Source organism: Chiloscyllium punctatum, chromosome 2, assembly GCF_047496795.1.
Source record: "Chiloscyllium punctatum isolate Juve2018m chromosome 2, sChiPun1.3, whole genome shotgun sequence".
Lineage (NCBI taxonomy): Eukaryota > Metazoa > Chordata > Chondrichthyes > Orectolobiformes > Hemiscylliidae > Chiloscyllium > Chiloscyllium punctatum.
In genome coordinates, this window is record NC_092740.1 from 38,311,740 (window position 1) to 38,326,497 (window position 14,758).

A 14,758-nucleotide genomic window follows, 5' to 3' on the forward strand; every position below is an offset into this window, starting at 1 on the left:
CTTTGAAAAAAATGTCGTGAATTTTTGTCTTCTCCAGGTGATCTCAGGTCTGTTCTTGGACTTTCACCGTGTCATAATTTTCTAGGCAGTGTATCCAAGAGCTGCCACCAAATTTCATCATGTAGATTGATGCCAATACTAAGAGTTAGAATTTCTGACACATGGATCCAATACAGGGCAATGCCAATGTCTATCTTCAGGCTTAGCCTTCAAAGTAACACTACTTGTTATATATCAATATTAAATAATGCTATACCTGATGATCTCAGCTACCTGACATATTTGAATTAAAAATCACACAACACCAGGTTACAGTCCAACTGGTTTATTTGAAAGTACAAGTACACAATCCTTTATCTGAAACCCCGAAATTTGAAAAGCTCTGAAAGCCGAAGTTTTTTTCTCCATAACAACACCACCACACCCTCTCGACCCACGTCATTCAGATGTGATGTGGTGACGTGGCACAGCACTGGCAAGTATCAATGCTATCTCAGCACTCATAGTACTCACAGGTGCATCTGCTGTTAAGTAAGATTTTTTTATTTCACAGTGAAACTGTCATTTATTCTGAAATCTGAAAAATTCTGAATTCCAAAAACCTGCTGGCCCCAAGGGTTTCGGATAAAGGATTGTGTATCTGTGCTAGCTTTGGGAGCATTACTCCTTTGTCAGGTAGCTGGTGGGGCAGGATCATAAAACAATTTATAACACAGGATTATTGTGTCATGGAACTGATACGATATGTTGAACAAACCTAGATTGCTGTTAGGTCTTTCATCTTTTAGAATGAGTTGCAGGTTTCGATTCATTAATATGTAAATCGCAGAACTTCTTAGAAGTCACATTCCCAAGATAACAAGGTTTTATAAAATAAGTGACATCTCAGCTCAGACACGTGGGAATACCACCCACCATGTAGGTGGCAGATACTCATGTGACTTGGTCAACGTTACAAGCAAGGAAGTCCAGAGGCGAGACCAAGCAGAAGCTATGATAATGGATTAATGCACACTGTGATACAATCGCCTGACAGGGATGTTCCCTCCCATCGGGGAACACTTCAGTAGTCAGGGACATTTGGGCACAGATCTTTGGGTGACTGTCCTCCAAAGCAGACTTTGGGATATGCAACAAAGCAACATGGCCGAGCTGAGACGAATAGCCAAGTTCGATACCCATGAAGATGGCCTCAACTGGGACCTGTGGCTCATGTCACACTACAGGTGACCCCACTACACTATACATCCTCACATACCCTTACTCGTGCACACCCTGTCTCAGGCTTTTACTCTGTCACACTCACACACACGCACTCTCACTCTTTCCCCCTCACATGCATGCACAAGACACAAGTCTACAAGTCTATAGGGTGAATTTGCACTTGCAGAATTGTATTTGCAGATACATTCTCTTTTGTTCAAAACACACAATCGGCAGGCAGTCAATCCATGTGATGTGATATTTTATAAATTCCTACTCTGAAAATAGAACCAGTCTGACTGAAGATTGGAATACAGACTCTAACCTTATACCAAAGGGGTAGCCATGGGTCCCAGCTATGCCTGTCTCTTTGTTGGCTACGTAGAACAGTCCATCTTTCGTAGTTACACCAGCACCACTCTCCACCTGTTCCTCTGCTACATTGATGACTGCATCGGCGTCACCTTGTATCTCGCGAGGAGGTTGAGCAGTTCATCAGCTTCACCAACTCATTCCACCCTGACCCTAAATTCACCTGGACCATCTCTGATACCTCCCTCCCCTTCCTGGACCTCTCCATCTCCACTAATGACGACTGACTTTTTTTACAAACCTGACTCCCACAGCTACCTGGATTACACTTCTTCTGACCCTACCTCCTGCAAAAATGCCATCCCGTATTCCCAAATCCTCTGGGACCAGTTCCACCACAGAACACACTAGATGGCCTCCTTTTTTTAAGAGACTGCAATTTCTCTTCCCACATGGTTGAAGATGCCCTCCAAAGCATCTCATCCATATCCCACACCTCCGCCCTCAAACCCCAACCCTCCAATCGTAACAAAGACAGAACCTCCCTGGTCCTCACTTGCCACCCTACCAACCTTCACATAAACCGCATCATCCGCCGACATTTCCACCACCTCCAGATGGACCCCACCACCAGGGATATATTTTCCTCCCCACCCTTTTCCGCTTTTCGCAAAAACCGTTCCCTCCGTGACTAACTGGTCAGGTCCATGCCCCCCTAAAACTCACCTTCGTGTCCTGGCACCCTCCCCTGCCACCGCAGGAATTGCAAAACCTGCGCCCACACCTCCTCCCTCACCTCCATCCAAGGCCCCAAAGGTGCCTTCCATATCCAAAGTTTTACCTGCACATCCATCAATGTCATTTGTTGTATCGGTTGCTCTTGATGCGGTCTCCTCTACATTGAGCAGACTGGACGCCTTCTTGTAGAGCGCTTTAGGGAACATCTCCGGGACACCCGCACTAATCAACCTCACCGCCCTGTGGCCCAACATTTCAACTTCCCCTCCCACTCTGCCAAGGACATGCAGGTCCTGGGCCTACTCCACCACTGCTCCCTCACCACCAGATGCCTGGATTAAGAACGCCTCATCCTCCGCCTCAGAACACTTTAACCCCAGGGCATCAATGTGGACTTCACCAGTTTCCTCATTTACCCTTCCCCCACCCAGTTCCAACCTTCCAGCTCAGCACTGCCCTCATGACCTGTCCTACCTGCCAATCTCCCCTCCCACCTATCCTCTCCACCCTCCTCTCTAAGCTATCACCTTCATCCCCACCCTCATTCACCTATTGTACTTTTTGCTACCTTCTCCCCAGCCCCCACCCTCCCACCAACTTATCTCTCCACCCTGGAGGCTCCCTGCTTCCATTCCTTTTGCCCGAAATGTCGATTTTCCTGCTCCTCGGATGCTGCCTGACCTGCTGCGCTTTTCCAGCACCACTCTAAACTCTGGTTTCCAGTATCTTCAGTCCTCACTTCTGCCTGTCTAACCTCATACCTTTAATGCATTATCTGAGTTAAGATCTTATTTAAAAAAAGTAACATCTCAAGTTATCTCAAAACCTACAACCATTCTAAAAGATGAAAGACTTAACAGCAATCTACATTTGTTCAATATATCGTATCAGTTGCACGACACTATAATCTTGCACTATAAATTCTGTCTTATGATTCTGCTCCACAAGCTACCTGATGAAGAAGCAGTGCTCCAAAAGCTAGTACTTCAAAATAAATCTGTTGGACTATAACCTGGTGTTGTACGATTTCTAAACTTTGTTCACCCCAGTACCTCATCATATTTAAATTAGGAAAGGTCTTCTTCATACATACATGTTCATGTTTTCATGTGAAACACAGAGTCTGGTGGTGTTCTTTTAGAGGGTGCAGTGCGTTCTAATGCTATGCACGTTGTTCTATTTATGATGGTGATGTGTAGATCTGTGCCATCATCGCAAGTTTGTCCCAGGGGTCCTGAAGCCCTTACACAAGTATCACTTCCCTGGTGATGGTAATTTTCTTCAGCTCCTTCCTCCTTTCCACTTGCTGATTTAGTTTTTTTTCTTGGGATATTATTCATATCTAGTATAGTGAAAGCTAATGCAAAATGCCTGTTAAATCGGTTATGTCCTTACTTTCCATTTGCATTATCCAGGAAGAGTCACTTTCTGTAAGACCAGTGCTCACTTTGTTAACCCTCTTCTCTTTTTAAGATATCTAGAGAAACTCAATGCTTTAGCTCACTTTCTCTCACACTCTAATCTTTCCTAGTTATTAATCTTTTAGACATTCTTTGCTATTTTTATATTCTTTCCAATCTTCTGATTTGCACACAATTTTAAACAGCCATATGCTTTCTCTGTAAGTTTGATACTATCTTTAAATTTCTTAGTTAAACATGGATGGTGGATCCTTGGAATCATTTTTTGTTAGAAATACAGCTATAGTGTATATTCTGAAATATCCACTTACTGCATCTCCATCAGGCATTCCCATGCTCTACCAGTTCACTGTAGCTAGCTCTGCTTTCAAGCCCTCATAATTGCCTTCTTTTAAGGATAAAATACAAACCATGGACAGACTCTTCACCCCTTCAAACGGAATTAAAAATGTAAACACAATAATCACTGCCAGCTAAATGCATTTTCACCGAATTAATTAATTAATCTTATCACATTGCACAATACCAGGGATAGTAAAGTCTACTGTCTGCTCCTGAATGTGCAATTCTAAACAACTATCCTGAAAGCATTCTATGACTCATCTACCTTTGGTCATCTGATTTTTCCAATGCATACGTAGACTAAAATCCTCATATCTGTCATTGTAATTTTTAAAAATAAACTCATTATTTCTACATTTAACGCTATTCTACCACATCATTACTGTTAGGGGGTCTTTGCACCATTCCCATAAGTGACTTTTTTGTTTAATCATCTTTCATCTCTACCCAAACTGCATTTCCTGAACTTCGGATATCCCATTCTGTTGTGCTAATACCATCATTAATTAACAGTCACTCCTCCACCTTTTCCTAATCTCCTGTCCCGCTTAAGCACCTTGTAGCCACAATTAACAGCAGTGACTCCAGTCACTGCTCAAGTTCTGAAACTCGGAGCTCAAACTTGTGGAGCCAGTGACATTTCCTGCACATATGTTTGTCTGAGTCACATATTTCCATGACTGAATGCACACTCCACTTGTTTGGTATCCCTTAACTCTGAAAACTCTGTTATCCTTGGAATAAATACAAACTTACGATAGAAACTTATTCGAGATAAGGTAAAATCAAAAATAAAGTTATTATTGCATTTAACTTTGAATTGGTTTTTAAAAAAAAACCTTCTTTTTGTTAGTGCTGTTTCATGAATTCCAGTTTCTTCTGCGGTGGGCAGCCATCTTGAATTCAACTGAATGGCTTACCAAGTCAATTTTATAGGGCCGAAAAACGTGTTGCTGGAAAAGCACAGCAGGTCAGGCAGCATCCAAGGAGCAGGAGAATCGACGTTTCGGGCATAAACCTGAAGAAGGGTTTATGCCCGAAACGTCGATTCTTCTGCTCCTTGGATGCTGCCTGACCTGCTGCGCTTTTCCAGCAACACATTTTTCAGCTCTGATCTCCAGCATCTGCAGTCCTCACTTTCTCCTAGTTAATTTTATAAGGCTGTTAAGAGCCAACCCTACTGTTGTGGGTCAGACTTGTGCCAGGTTCGTAAAGGGCAGTACTCCAAATGTGGCCTTAGCAATGTTTTGTACAGCCGTAACATGACTTCACAACTCCGACACTCAATGCTCTGACCGATGAAGGCAAGTGTGCCAAATGCCTTCTTCACCATCCTGTCTACCTGTGACACCAGTTTCAAGGAACTATGCGCCCCTAGGTCTCGCTGTTTGACAACACAAGTCCGGCTCTTGTTTGTCTTACCAAAATGCAACACCTCGCACATATCTACATTAAACTCTATCTGCCATTCCTCAGCCCACTGGCCTAGTTGATCATGGTCCCATTGTAGTCTTAGATAACCTGCTTATGCAAACCTTGAACCTTCTTCACTGTCCACTATAATCACTAATTTTGGTGTCCACTAATTTACTAAGCATGCCTCATATTCTCATCCAAATCATTTATATAAATGATGAACAGTGGACCCAGCACTGATCCTTGCTGCACACCACTGGTCACAGGCCTCCAGTCACTTGACATTCAATTACAGCATTGTCAGTGAAACCTCATCATCAGGGGGCTATCAATGATCAGAAACTTAGCAGCCATACAAATACCTTCAAGCAGGCTAAAAGTTGGGAATTCTGTGGTAAGATACTAACCTCACTCCGATGACCATCTCCAAGTCTTGAAATGGAATATGCTCCATTTGCTTTGATGTTCAACTCCAATAACAGAAGTAGTTCACCACCACCCAGGATAAAGCAGCCCACTCGAGCAGCACCCTATCCACCACCCTGAAAATTCACTCTCACCATTAGCAAGACAGCAGCTTGCAAAATTCCTTCAACAAACTTTCAAATCAAAGACACTAGATGCAATGGTATGACCACTACCTACATGCGCTATATCTTTATTCCTTCATGCTGCTGGATCAAGATCTTGAAACTCACTTCTGTATACATATGTAGGTGTACATACAGCAGGAATTCAGTGGCTCAAAAAAAAAGCAACTCACCATCACCTTCAAGGACAGGCGAGAGGAGTAACAAATGGTCTTGTCTCTGATGCTCACATTCTATCAAACAAAATAAACTTGTGCTTTGATGAAATTTAGAATATCTATAATATTGAAAATCATTGAGGATTTCAAACTAAAAATGAGAAATGTATTCAATTACTGCAGTTATTTTTCGGATTCAATTTGGATGACATTTATTCATGCTAAATTAATTGTTGAGAAGCCAAGCTGTAATTGTATGACTACAGACAAAGTGGGAGGTTATGGAGGAAGGCATTTTCTTTCCAGTAGACATACCAACAGTCAAATGGTTTGCTGCTGACCCAGCTTGTAATATAAAAATCACTCTCAGTCAACTTTTGAATCAAAAGGAAGTATGTGCTGACCAATACAAAGTGGAGTTTGCCTTCTATGTAGTAAAAGCTGCTAGGGTAGAACCACAATTATCACATTCCCTCTAGAAAAGATAAGCAAAGTAAAACCTGCAATTAAAAACAGTGGGACAGTGTAACAAATATTTATTTATTTACATTATGATTCATGCCATTTTATGGAAATCATTTGGTCCAGACAAGTTAATAAGGAATGACGGCTGCAAAAACCTACTAATTTCTCACTGTTGAATAACTTTCATACAAAGAGACCAAATAATGTGCAACGATGTGCTTTGCTAACCATATGGTATTTTTTTTAAATAGACAAAGATAAGTACATTCATGAAGATAGGATTTCACATGTTACATATTCTCAATGTTAGTTTAAAAATAATTAAGTCAATATGAGATTACTATATTTAAAACCAACAATTAACTATACTACTTCAATGAAATTCAGTGGCTCACTGAAGAATTAAAAAAAAATTAATTATCTTTACATACTCCTAGTATCTTCAATTAAAAAGGATTTCCTCAACAACATATTTGTTGTCTGGCCTTCATTAGCCATTCTTTGGTGCTAACTTTCATGCAGTCAGAGCACAAGCATGTAAAGATAATTGTAACCTTGTAATTTAATATAACAGTCCTGGGTTGAATCAATTATACGGATGATTCGATCTCTGTTTACTTGCATTCTTCTGTAAAAAATAAAAAATAATTTAATCATAAATTTTTTTTTAAAGAATAGAAATCTGAAATGGTAACATGATCCTGAAATAGTATAAAACAATAACCCCATTTAGAAAGCAGCTAAGAATCCAATTTTAACTATATAAAAGGCACAAAGCTGACTAATGTAACTGTTACCTGGTAAACTACTTTCACATTGATTTGAATCTACTCTGCAGCAAAATAATTTAGTTTGTGACTGCATGAAGATCACTAGTAATGCAAATTACTTTTTGGAAGCCTAAGCTGCTTATTGATTTTACTCTATAATGCAATTTATTGCATGACATTGTGTTAAACTGCATGCAAGCACCAAGTTTAAAAATATCAACATCAGCTTCCAATTACAGTTGCTAGTTTGTAATTTTTGAAATCAATATAATTTGCAGCAACTTGGAAGTTGACTCAACAGGTACATGGCAGTAGAACAATTTTTCATTGCAAATGCTCGATTCAATAGTTTTATTTTCCATATGCGAACTTTATTTAATTTTAGACAACGTACAAAATACAAAAGGGAATTTCAAAAGAAAGGAGGAGATATAGAACATTGCAAAAAACTGATTTCCGTATTTTATATACAATAAACTTACAGAACAATAAACATAAAAGGAACAATTACTTAAAAAGACAGCACTTTTAGAAATTGGCCTCTAGAATGGTTTAATAAATAAACTGAAAATGAAAACCTCATTTTTCACCAACATTTTGCTCAGCATCCTGTAAGATGTATTTTCTCGTTACTTTTCTTTAAGTAAATAAAGGATGAGTTAGATGGCATTATATTTGAATTAAGGTTTATTTGATGTCCCGGAAACAAATGAAATATGAGAACATATTTGCTCAGCATATGTTATATTGAGTCACAATAATGGGGTGGGGAATGAATAAATATGATTTCTTAATATGCAAAAACAGGCAGCAATTATTTTTAGATTGCAGCAGGACTCTTTCAACTTGAAATTGAAAGTTTATTACAGCTATAACACTGCAAATGATAACCCTGCTACCATTCAAAATAGTGCAATTCAGATGGTACATTTGTTAAATGTTTTGCTATTCAATATTTCTTATATCCTTCCCACTTTCTGATCCCTCAACAAATTGCACAGACCAAACTTTGCAGCAAATCCATTAAAATCACTTAAGTAAACTTTTACCTTTGAGGATTCAGAAGGATCTTTCAAAGGAAGACTTTGTTTTAATAATCATCTGTCCTTAATTCTAGGCTTTTATTCTTCAGTGTTCTTATTATGTAGGCTTCATTGTCAGCTTGTTGCGACAAATGCAGGAAATGAAAAAGACAAAAGAAAATCCGCAGTTCTTACTGTCACATAAAAGACAAAAAACCTTTATAAATCAGATAAGTTTTTAAATGAAATCAATGCCAGACAATATCCTCCCAGTGATGGAAGTGGTGTTTGTTTGTAATAGAGTTTCCACTTTTCTTCAGGACAACAGCTCCACATATGACCAATCCGTCATCTTCCCCCACACTCTGTTGTAGCTGCTGCTGGTAGAATGTTGAACAAGTCCCTCTTATCTTTAAGTTTGTGCCATGACTAAAGAAAAATAAAATTATAATTCAATTGATGCATCTTGTATACATTCTACTGCAGCCATTAAAAACACAACTATGTATCTGTACAACCTAGGTAAAGCAATGTAATGATCATGGTTACAGATATTGAACACTCATATTCCACTGCAGCAGGCTGTGAAATTGAAATCTAGAATTCTAGCACCACAAAAAGTAATTGTGAAAGTCACAAAAATGTCATGAAAACTCAGTTTTAATTTTGTACAAGGAAATGGACACAACTCAAAATATATGATTAATGAGAAATTATTAAACAAAAATTGGATAATAAACAAAATGTAGCAAGACAACATGTATTATGTTGGTAAACATAAGATGTCACTGGACTAGTATAAAAGTCTACTGAACCGATTCACCACTGCTTTTATAGGGATGTTTGTTCTGGCCTAATTTTGATAGCAGACCATAAAAATATGGCAAACTCTTGACTGCCCTACTAGATAAGCCATTCAGTTACATTTAAAAAGGAAAATAATGAAAGCCAGGCTGACCTAGTGTTATGAAGTTGAAGTTGTTTGTACTGTGACATGAAGAGAGAGACTGTGTATGTGACTAGATGGCAGTCTCAAAGTATACTGGAAAATTGAAAATTTATAACATTTGGCTGTGAAATAGATACCTGAGTTTTGGTTGCTTCTTTGACAATAATTTGAACTTAGCCAATCAGTTTAAATTATGCCTCAGGATCCTGAAACCCAATCAAGTTTGAATTTATTGTTTTGCCAACATCAAACCAATGAAATGATCTCATGCTGGGGAGATAAAAATGCGGATACTTTGAAAATTGGAGAGCGCGCAACAGCCATCGAGAGACCCAAGAAATTGGGAAACACGCTTTCAAAAGGTACTTTTTCATTTGAAGCATACTCGCAGTAAAAAGAAAGATGACAACCCAGGGAGATCTTCAGCCGCAAGAAGAATGATACCGAAGACGACAGCGGCTGTGTGGCTTTGAAATTAAGTTGGTGTAATTTTAATAAGTGTCTTACTGGAATAGCATATTGTTGTAGAGTTGGAGGCAAGTAATAAGCAGTTAAGATAAAGGGGGGCTTAGAGTTGTGAATAGTTGTTCAATGTTCACTTTTAGATAAAATAAAAATTTAGTTAAAATAAGAAAAAATAAATTATTTTCTTTAAATAGTGGCATTTGGTAGTTCTCTCTTACTCTTATTTTAACATATTATGAGAAAAGGTGCGCTTTTCTGTGTGTTTGGTTTAAATAACAGAAGGGTTCACCATTGTGTCATAACGCCAGTAAACATCATATCAGGATATATCAAGTGAGCATACAAAATTATTCATACTGAAAAGTCTTCCTCATATCAGGGGATGAGTGCCAAAGTTAGGAGAACTATCCCACATACTAGTTAAGTAGCAATCTGAAAATAACCCTGTCAGAATTAAATTGGATTAAAGAAGATTCATTACGGTGCAGGAGGCCATCATATGACCCAATGTGTCTGCAATGACTGAATAACCATGAAGATTTCGTGTCATTATCCTGCAACGTTTCTATTCAATAATCATTTGTTAACCTCTGAATGCCACAACTGAACCTATCTCCACCACACTTCTAAACATTGCAGCTAGACTCAAACTATTCATGGTTAGAAAATGTTTTTTCTCAAATTTACTTGCTTCTTTTGTAAATTACTTTAAATCTGTAATAAAAGCAAAAGACTGTGGATGTGGAAATCTGAAACAAATATATATAATGGAGAAAGAGAGATAATGTTTCAGGTCCAGTAGGATTCGGTTTCTGACTCCACAGATGCTGCCAGACCTATTGAGTTTCTCGAGCATCCTGCGTTTGTTTACTTTAAATCTGTGCCTTCTCTTTATCAATCCTTTAGGAGCGGGAACAGTTTTTCCACCAGCTGCAGTCCAGACTCCTGATGATTTTGAAAAATTTCAACTTTCCTTTTGGACATCTCTCCATGGAATACAAATCACAACTTCTCCAATCTATCTTCATAAAATAGCTTTCGCATCCTTGAAATCATTCATGTGAACACAATGCCCTGCCATACTACTTTGGTATGACATCCAGAATTGTACATAAAAGACTCCAACTGAGATCTAACTAGGCCTTGTACAAGTTCAGTATAACTTGTTTAAATTTATACCCTTATGTTCCTATTAACAAAATCTAGGAAAATGTGTGCTTTACTAACTGCTGTCTACCTGTCCTACCACATTTAATGACTTGTGTACAAAGCCACCCATTTGGGGTAGATCATAATAGTACCTTTGGGGGGTGGGGGGCGGGTGGGGGAAAAGAGTGGGGTGCAGAGGTCTTTGTTGTATTCATGGATGGGATGTGGGCATCACTTGCAAGTCCATCTCTGACTGCTCTGCTAGGGCCACTTCACAGGGCATTTGATAACAACAACATTGCTGTGGATCTGTAGTCACATGTAGGCCAGCAGAACTAGGAACAGCAGATTTCCTTCTTTTAAGTACATCAGCAAACTATCTGGGATTTCTGAGGGAATAAAAGCAAAGAAAGCTATACCTCTACGATTCAGAATCTATTTATCAACCAATTAACACTCTCCCTTCATAGAGGATAAATGTTGTTTTCTTTTACTTCAGTATTTCTTGCGAATTGTCTTAATTGAATGCAAGGCAAAAACCTTTGACAAAATATGCAGAAACTCAACAGGTCTGTCAGCAACTGTGAAGAGAAATGGGAGTTAACATTTTAAGTCTGGTATGACTTCTTCAGAATATGAAGAAGAGTCATACTAGACTCGAAAAATTAAGTTAATTTCTCTCCACGGGCACTGCCAGAGTTTTTCTAGCATTCCCCTTGCTTGTTTCAGATTTCCAGAATCTGCAGCATTTTGCTTTATTTATTTGACAAAATATGTCTGTCCAGTAATATCCAAAGGCTGTACTTCTAAATTCTAATGGAAGCAAGCATAGTTTGTCCAACTTTTCCTCGTAAGGCAATCCACATCTATTCCAAAAATCAGTTGACTTTACCATCTCTGGACTGCATTCAACACATTTATATCCTTCCTTAAATAAAGAGACTATTACTGTGTGCAGTACTCTAGATGTCATCTCAATGTCCTGCATAACTGAAGTATAATGTCCCTACTTTTGCATTCAATTCCTATGCACTGACAATAACAGTTTGTTAATGTTCTTACTTGCAGCACCAGCATACTAGCCTTTTGGGATTATGTATAGGACATCCAGATTTCTCACCATTTAGATAATATGCTTTTTAAAATAATCTTCCTGCCAAGATGGACAATTTCTCAAAGAAGTTCAATAAATAGGCTAAACATTATTTCCCTTTCACAAAACCATGTTGATTCTGCCCAATTACTTGGATTTTTTCCTAAATCTTTAATAATAGCTTCTAAACTTTATCTGATGACCAGTTAGTATAACATCTGTCAATAGTTTCCTGCTTTCTGTCTCCCTTCGATTTTGAATAAAGGAGTTTCACTCACTATAATCTTCCCTGAGTCTCAGAAATATTGGAAAATTAAAACAAAGTATTAAGTACCTCGCAATCCTCCTAACTTAAAAAAGAAGTGGTTAAAGTCCATCAGGATCTGGGCACTGGTCAGATCACAACTCCAACAATTCACTCAATACTGCTTTCCTGTTTATTATATTTTTCAGTAGCTCTCTCCCTTCCATTTTCTGATTTATATCCATTTCTAGAATGTTACTTGCATTGCCTATAGCAATGATGGATGCAAAAGAGCAAATCAGTTCACCTGCTCAATTATTTCCCAGATCCACTTTCTGAAGGACCATCACTGACGTTTTTAATTTCATTTTTACAATATTTATATAAACTTTTACTGTGTTTATGTTTCTCGCTCACTTTCACTTTAACTTACTTTAATTTTCCTTCCTTATTAAAAGTTTTGTCAATTTTTGCTCTTTAGTCCTGTTCAGCCTTCTCATCTGCTACTTATCTGTGCTTAGTTATATACTTTTCCTTTAGATTTGATACAGTTTTTAGTTTGGTTTAAAGTTAATCACAGGTATTGGGTGCTCTTTGTCTTTCTTAGTGAATGCATCAAATTCCATGCATTCTGAAACAAAGCCATAAATGCCATCATATCTCTATTCACCTAATTTGCCAGTTCACTTTAGCTAACTCTGTTTTCATGACCTGAATTGTCCTTATTTAACTTTAAAATTCTAGTATTGGATACATTCTTCTGTTCTTGAGACTTAGCAACCATATAATTTAAAAATGATGTTATGTGGGGTGCCATCATTATGAGGTAATTAATTAAATCTATCTTATGGTACAAAACCAGATCTAGTATAGCATAATCTTTGGTTGGTTTCAAAATGCACTGTTCCTAGAAACTATTCTGAAAATATTTTATGAACCTTCACCAACATACTGATGCCTGATTTTTTCAGTCTATATGTAGATTAAAATCTATCATACTTAATGCTGCACCTTTCTAACAAGCTACTATTATTTCTTCCTTAATACTCCCAAACTACTGGATTACTGTTAGATCGCTTGTACAGCATTCTCAAGTAATTTCTTAGCTTTATCATTTCTCATCTCTACCCAAACTGTTCCTTACACCTTGTTTTCCCAAACTTAAGCGATTCCTTTCCATCGTGATAATACGATAATTAATTAACAGAACTATCTCTCGACCTGTTCATAGTTTCCATACTTCTACGTATTTCCAATATTCTTGTTCCAATCTGTAACTTTGTTTAAATTCACTTATGAATGAGGGAATCTCTGACTAGATCATTATTTAATGCCCATTCCTAATGGCCTAGAGGGCGAAGAGTCAACCACATTCCTGTGGATCTGGAGTCATACATAAGCCAGACCAGGTAGGAATAGCAGATTTCTTTCCCCAAAGGACATTAGTGAACCACAGGGGCTTTTCTGACAATCGACAATGGCTTCCTTAACTTCAGTGAATTTAAATGCCACCATCTGATATAGTGGGATTTGAACCCAGAATATTAGCTGATTTTTTGGATTAATAGTGTAATGACAACACTAGTCGGCCATTGCCTCCCAATTCTAGTAATCCTGCAACCATGACCGCAATGGCTATGACATATTTATTTATCAGCTTCAATTGCTATGTACATTCGGAAACAGAGTCTTTTGGTTTATCTTTCAATTATTTTTGTTACCTCTTGTCTCTCCTGTTGATTTACTTAAGATGTGGACTTAAGATTATGGTCTAGTTATCACTTCACACTTTCATATCTTTCCCTCCTGTTGTGCCTCTCTTGTTTGATTTATCACATCTCCCCAAATTTAATCCTTTGACCTCCAGTATTTAGTTTAAAACTAATTCCCTCGCTCACCAGAACACTGGACCATACTCATCTTCCTCAATACTGGTACAGCGATCCATGAACAAGAACCCATGCGTACATCACCACTGAGCGACGCATGTGTTTCTGTAATCTCATTTGCTCTGTGTTAAATGCTCAATTCTTGCAGAATTAATCAGTGTTTTCAATTGGGAATTAGTTACGCAACTGAGGAGAAAATATTTACAGGGTTATGTAGAAAAGGCGTGAAGCAGGATTTGCTAATCTGATTATGCTGATGGGCATGGACATGACTGCTGTATGAATTCCATCCAAGTTTCAAACCTTTACAGTTCAATGTCCAAAATAAAAAGTCATGATTTATGACAAATTATTCAAATAACCTGTAAATTATGTATACCTAGAAAAATCAGCAAGTACATAATTCAATCTTTTTTTAAAAAATGTCATGTTGCCCAATCAAAACTTCCCATGTGAGAAAGTTTGGACACGGGGAGGGGTTGGGGTAAGAATCATAAGTACTAATGCATGGATAATACCCACAGTGATCGAA

General features: G+C 38.1%; 1 protein-coding gene across 2 annotated transcripts in view; it reads right to left on the minus strand.

Moving 5' to 3' along the window:
* Positions 1 to 6,699: 6,699 nt before the first annotated feature.
* tent2 (terminal nucleotidyltransferase 2) overlaps positions 6,700 to 14,758 on the minus strand; it is an 87,495-nt gene continuing 79,436 nt past the window's right edge. The window contains exons 15-16 of one of the 2 annotated variants that reach the window (XR_011964257.1): positions 8,465 to 8,866; positions 6,700 to 7,273 (exon numbers count right to left, since the gene is read on the minus strand). Coding sequence is in view for 1 of the 2 variants with exons in the window: in XM_072596137.1 (XP_072452238.1) it covers positions 8,786 to 8,866 (81 nt within the window). In the remaining variant the exon portion in view is untranslated. Of the gene's footprint in view, positions 8,867 to 14,758 lie in introns of both variants that reach the window. The other variant, XM_072596137.1, reaches the window with a different exon arrangement.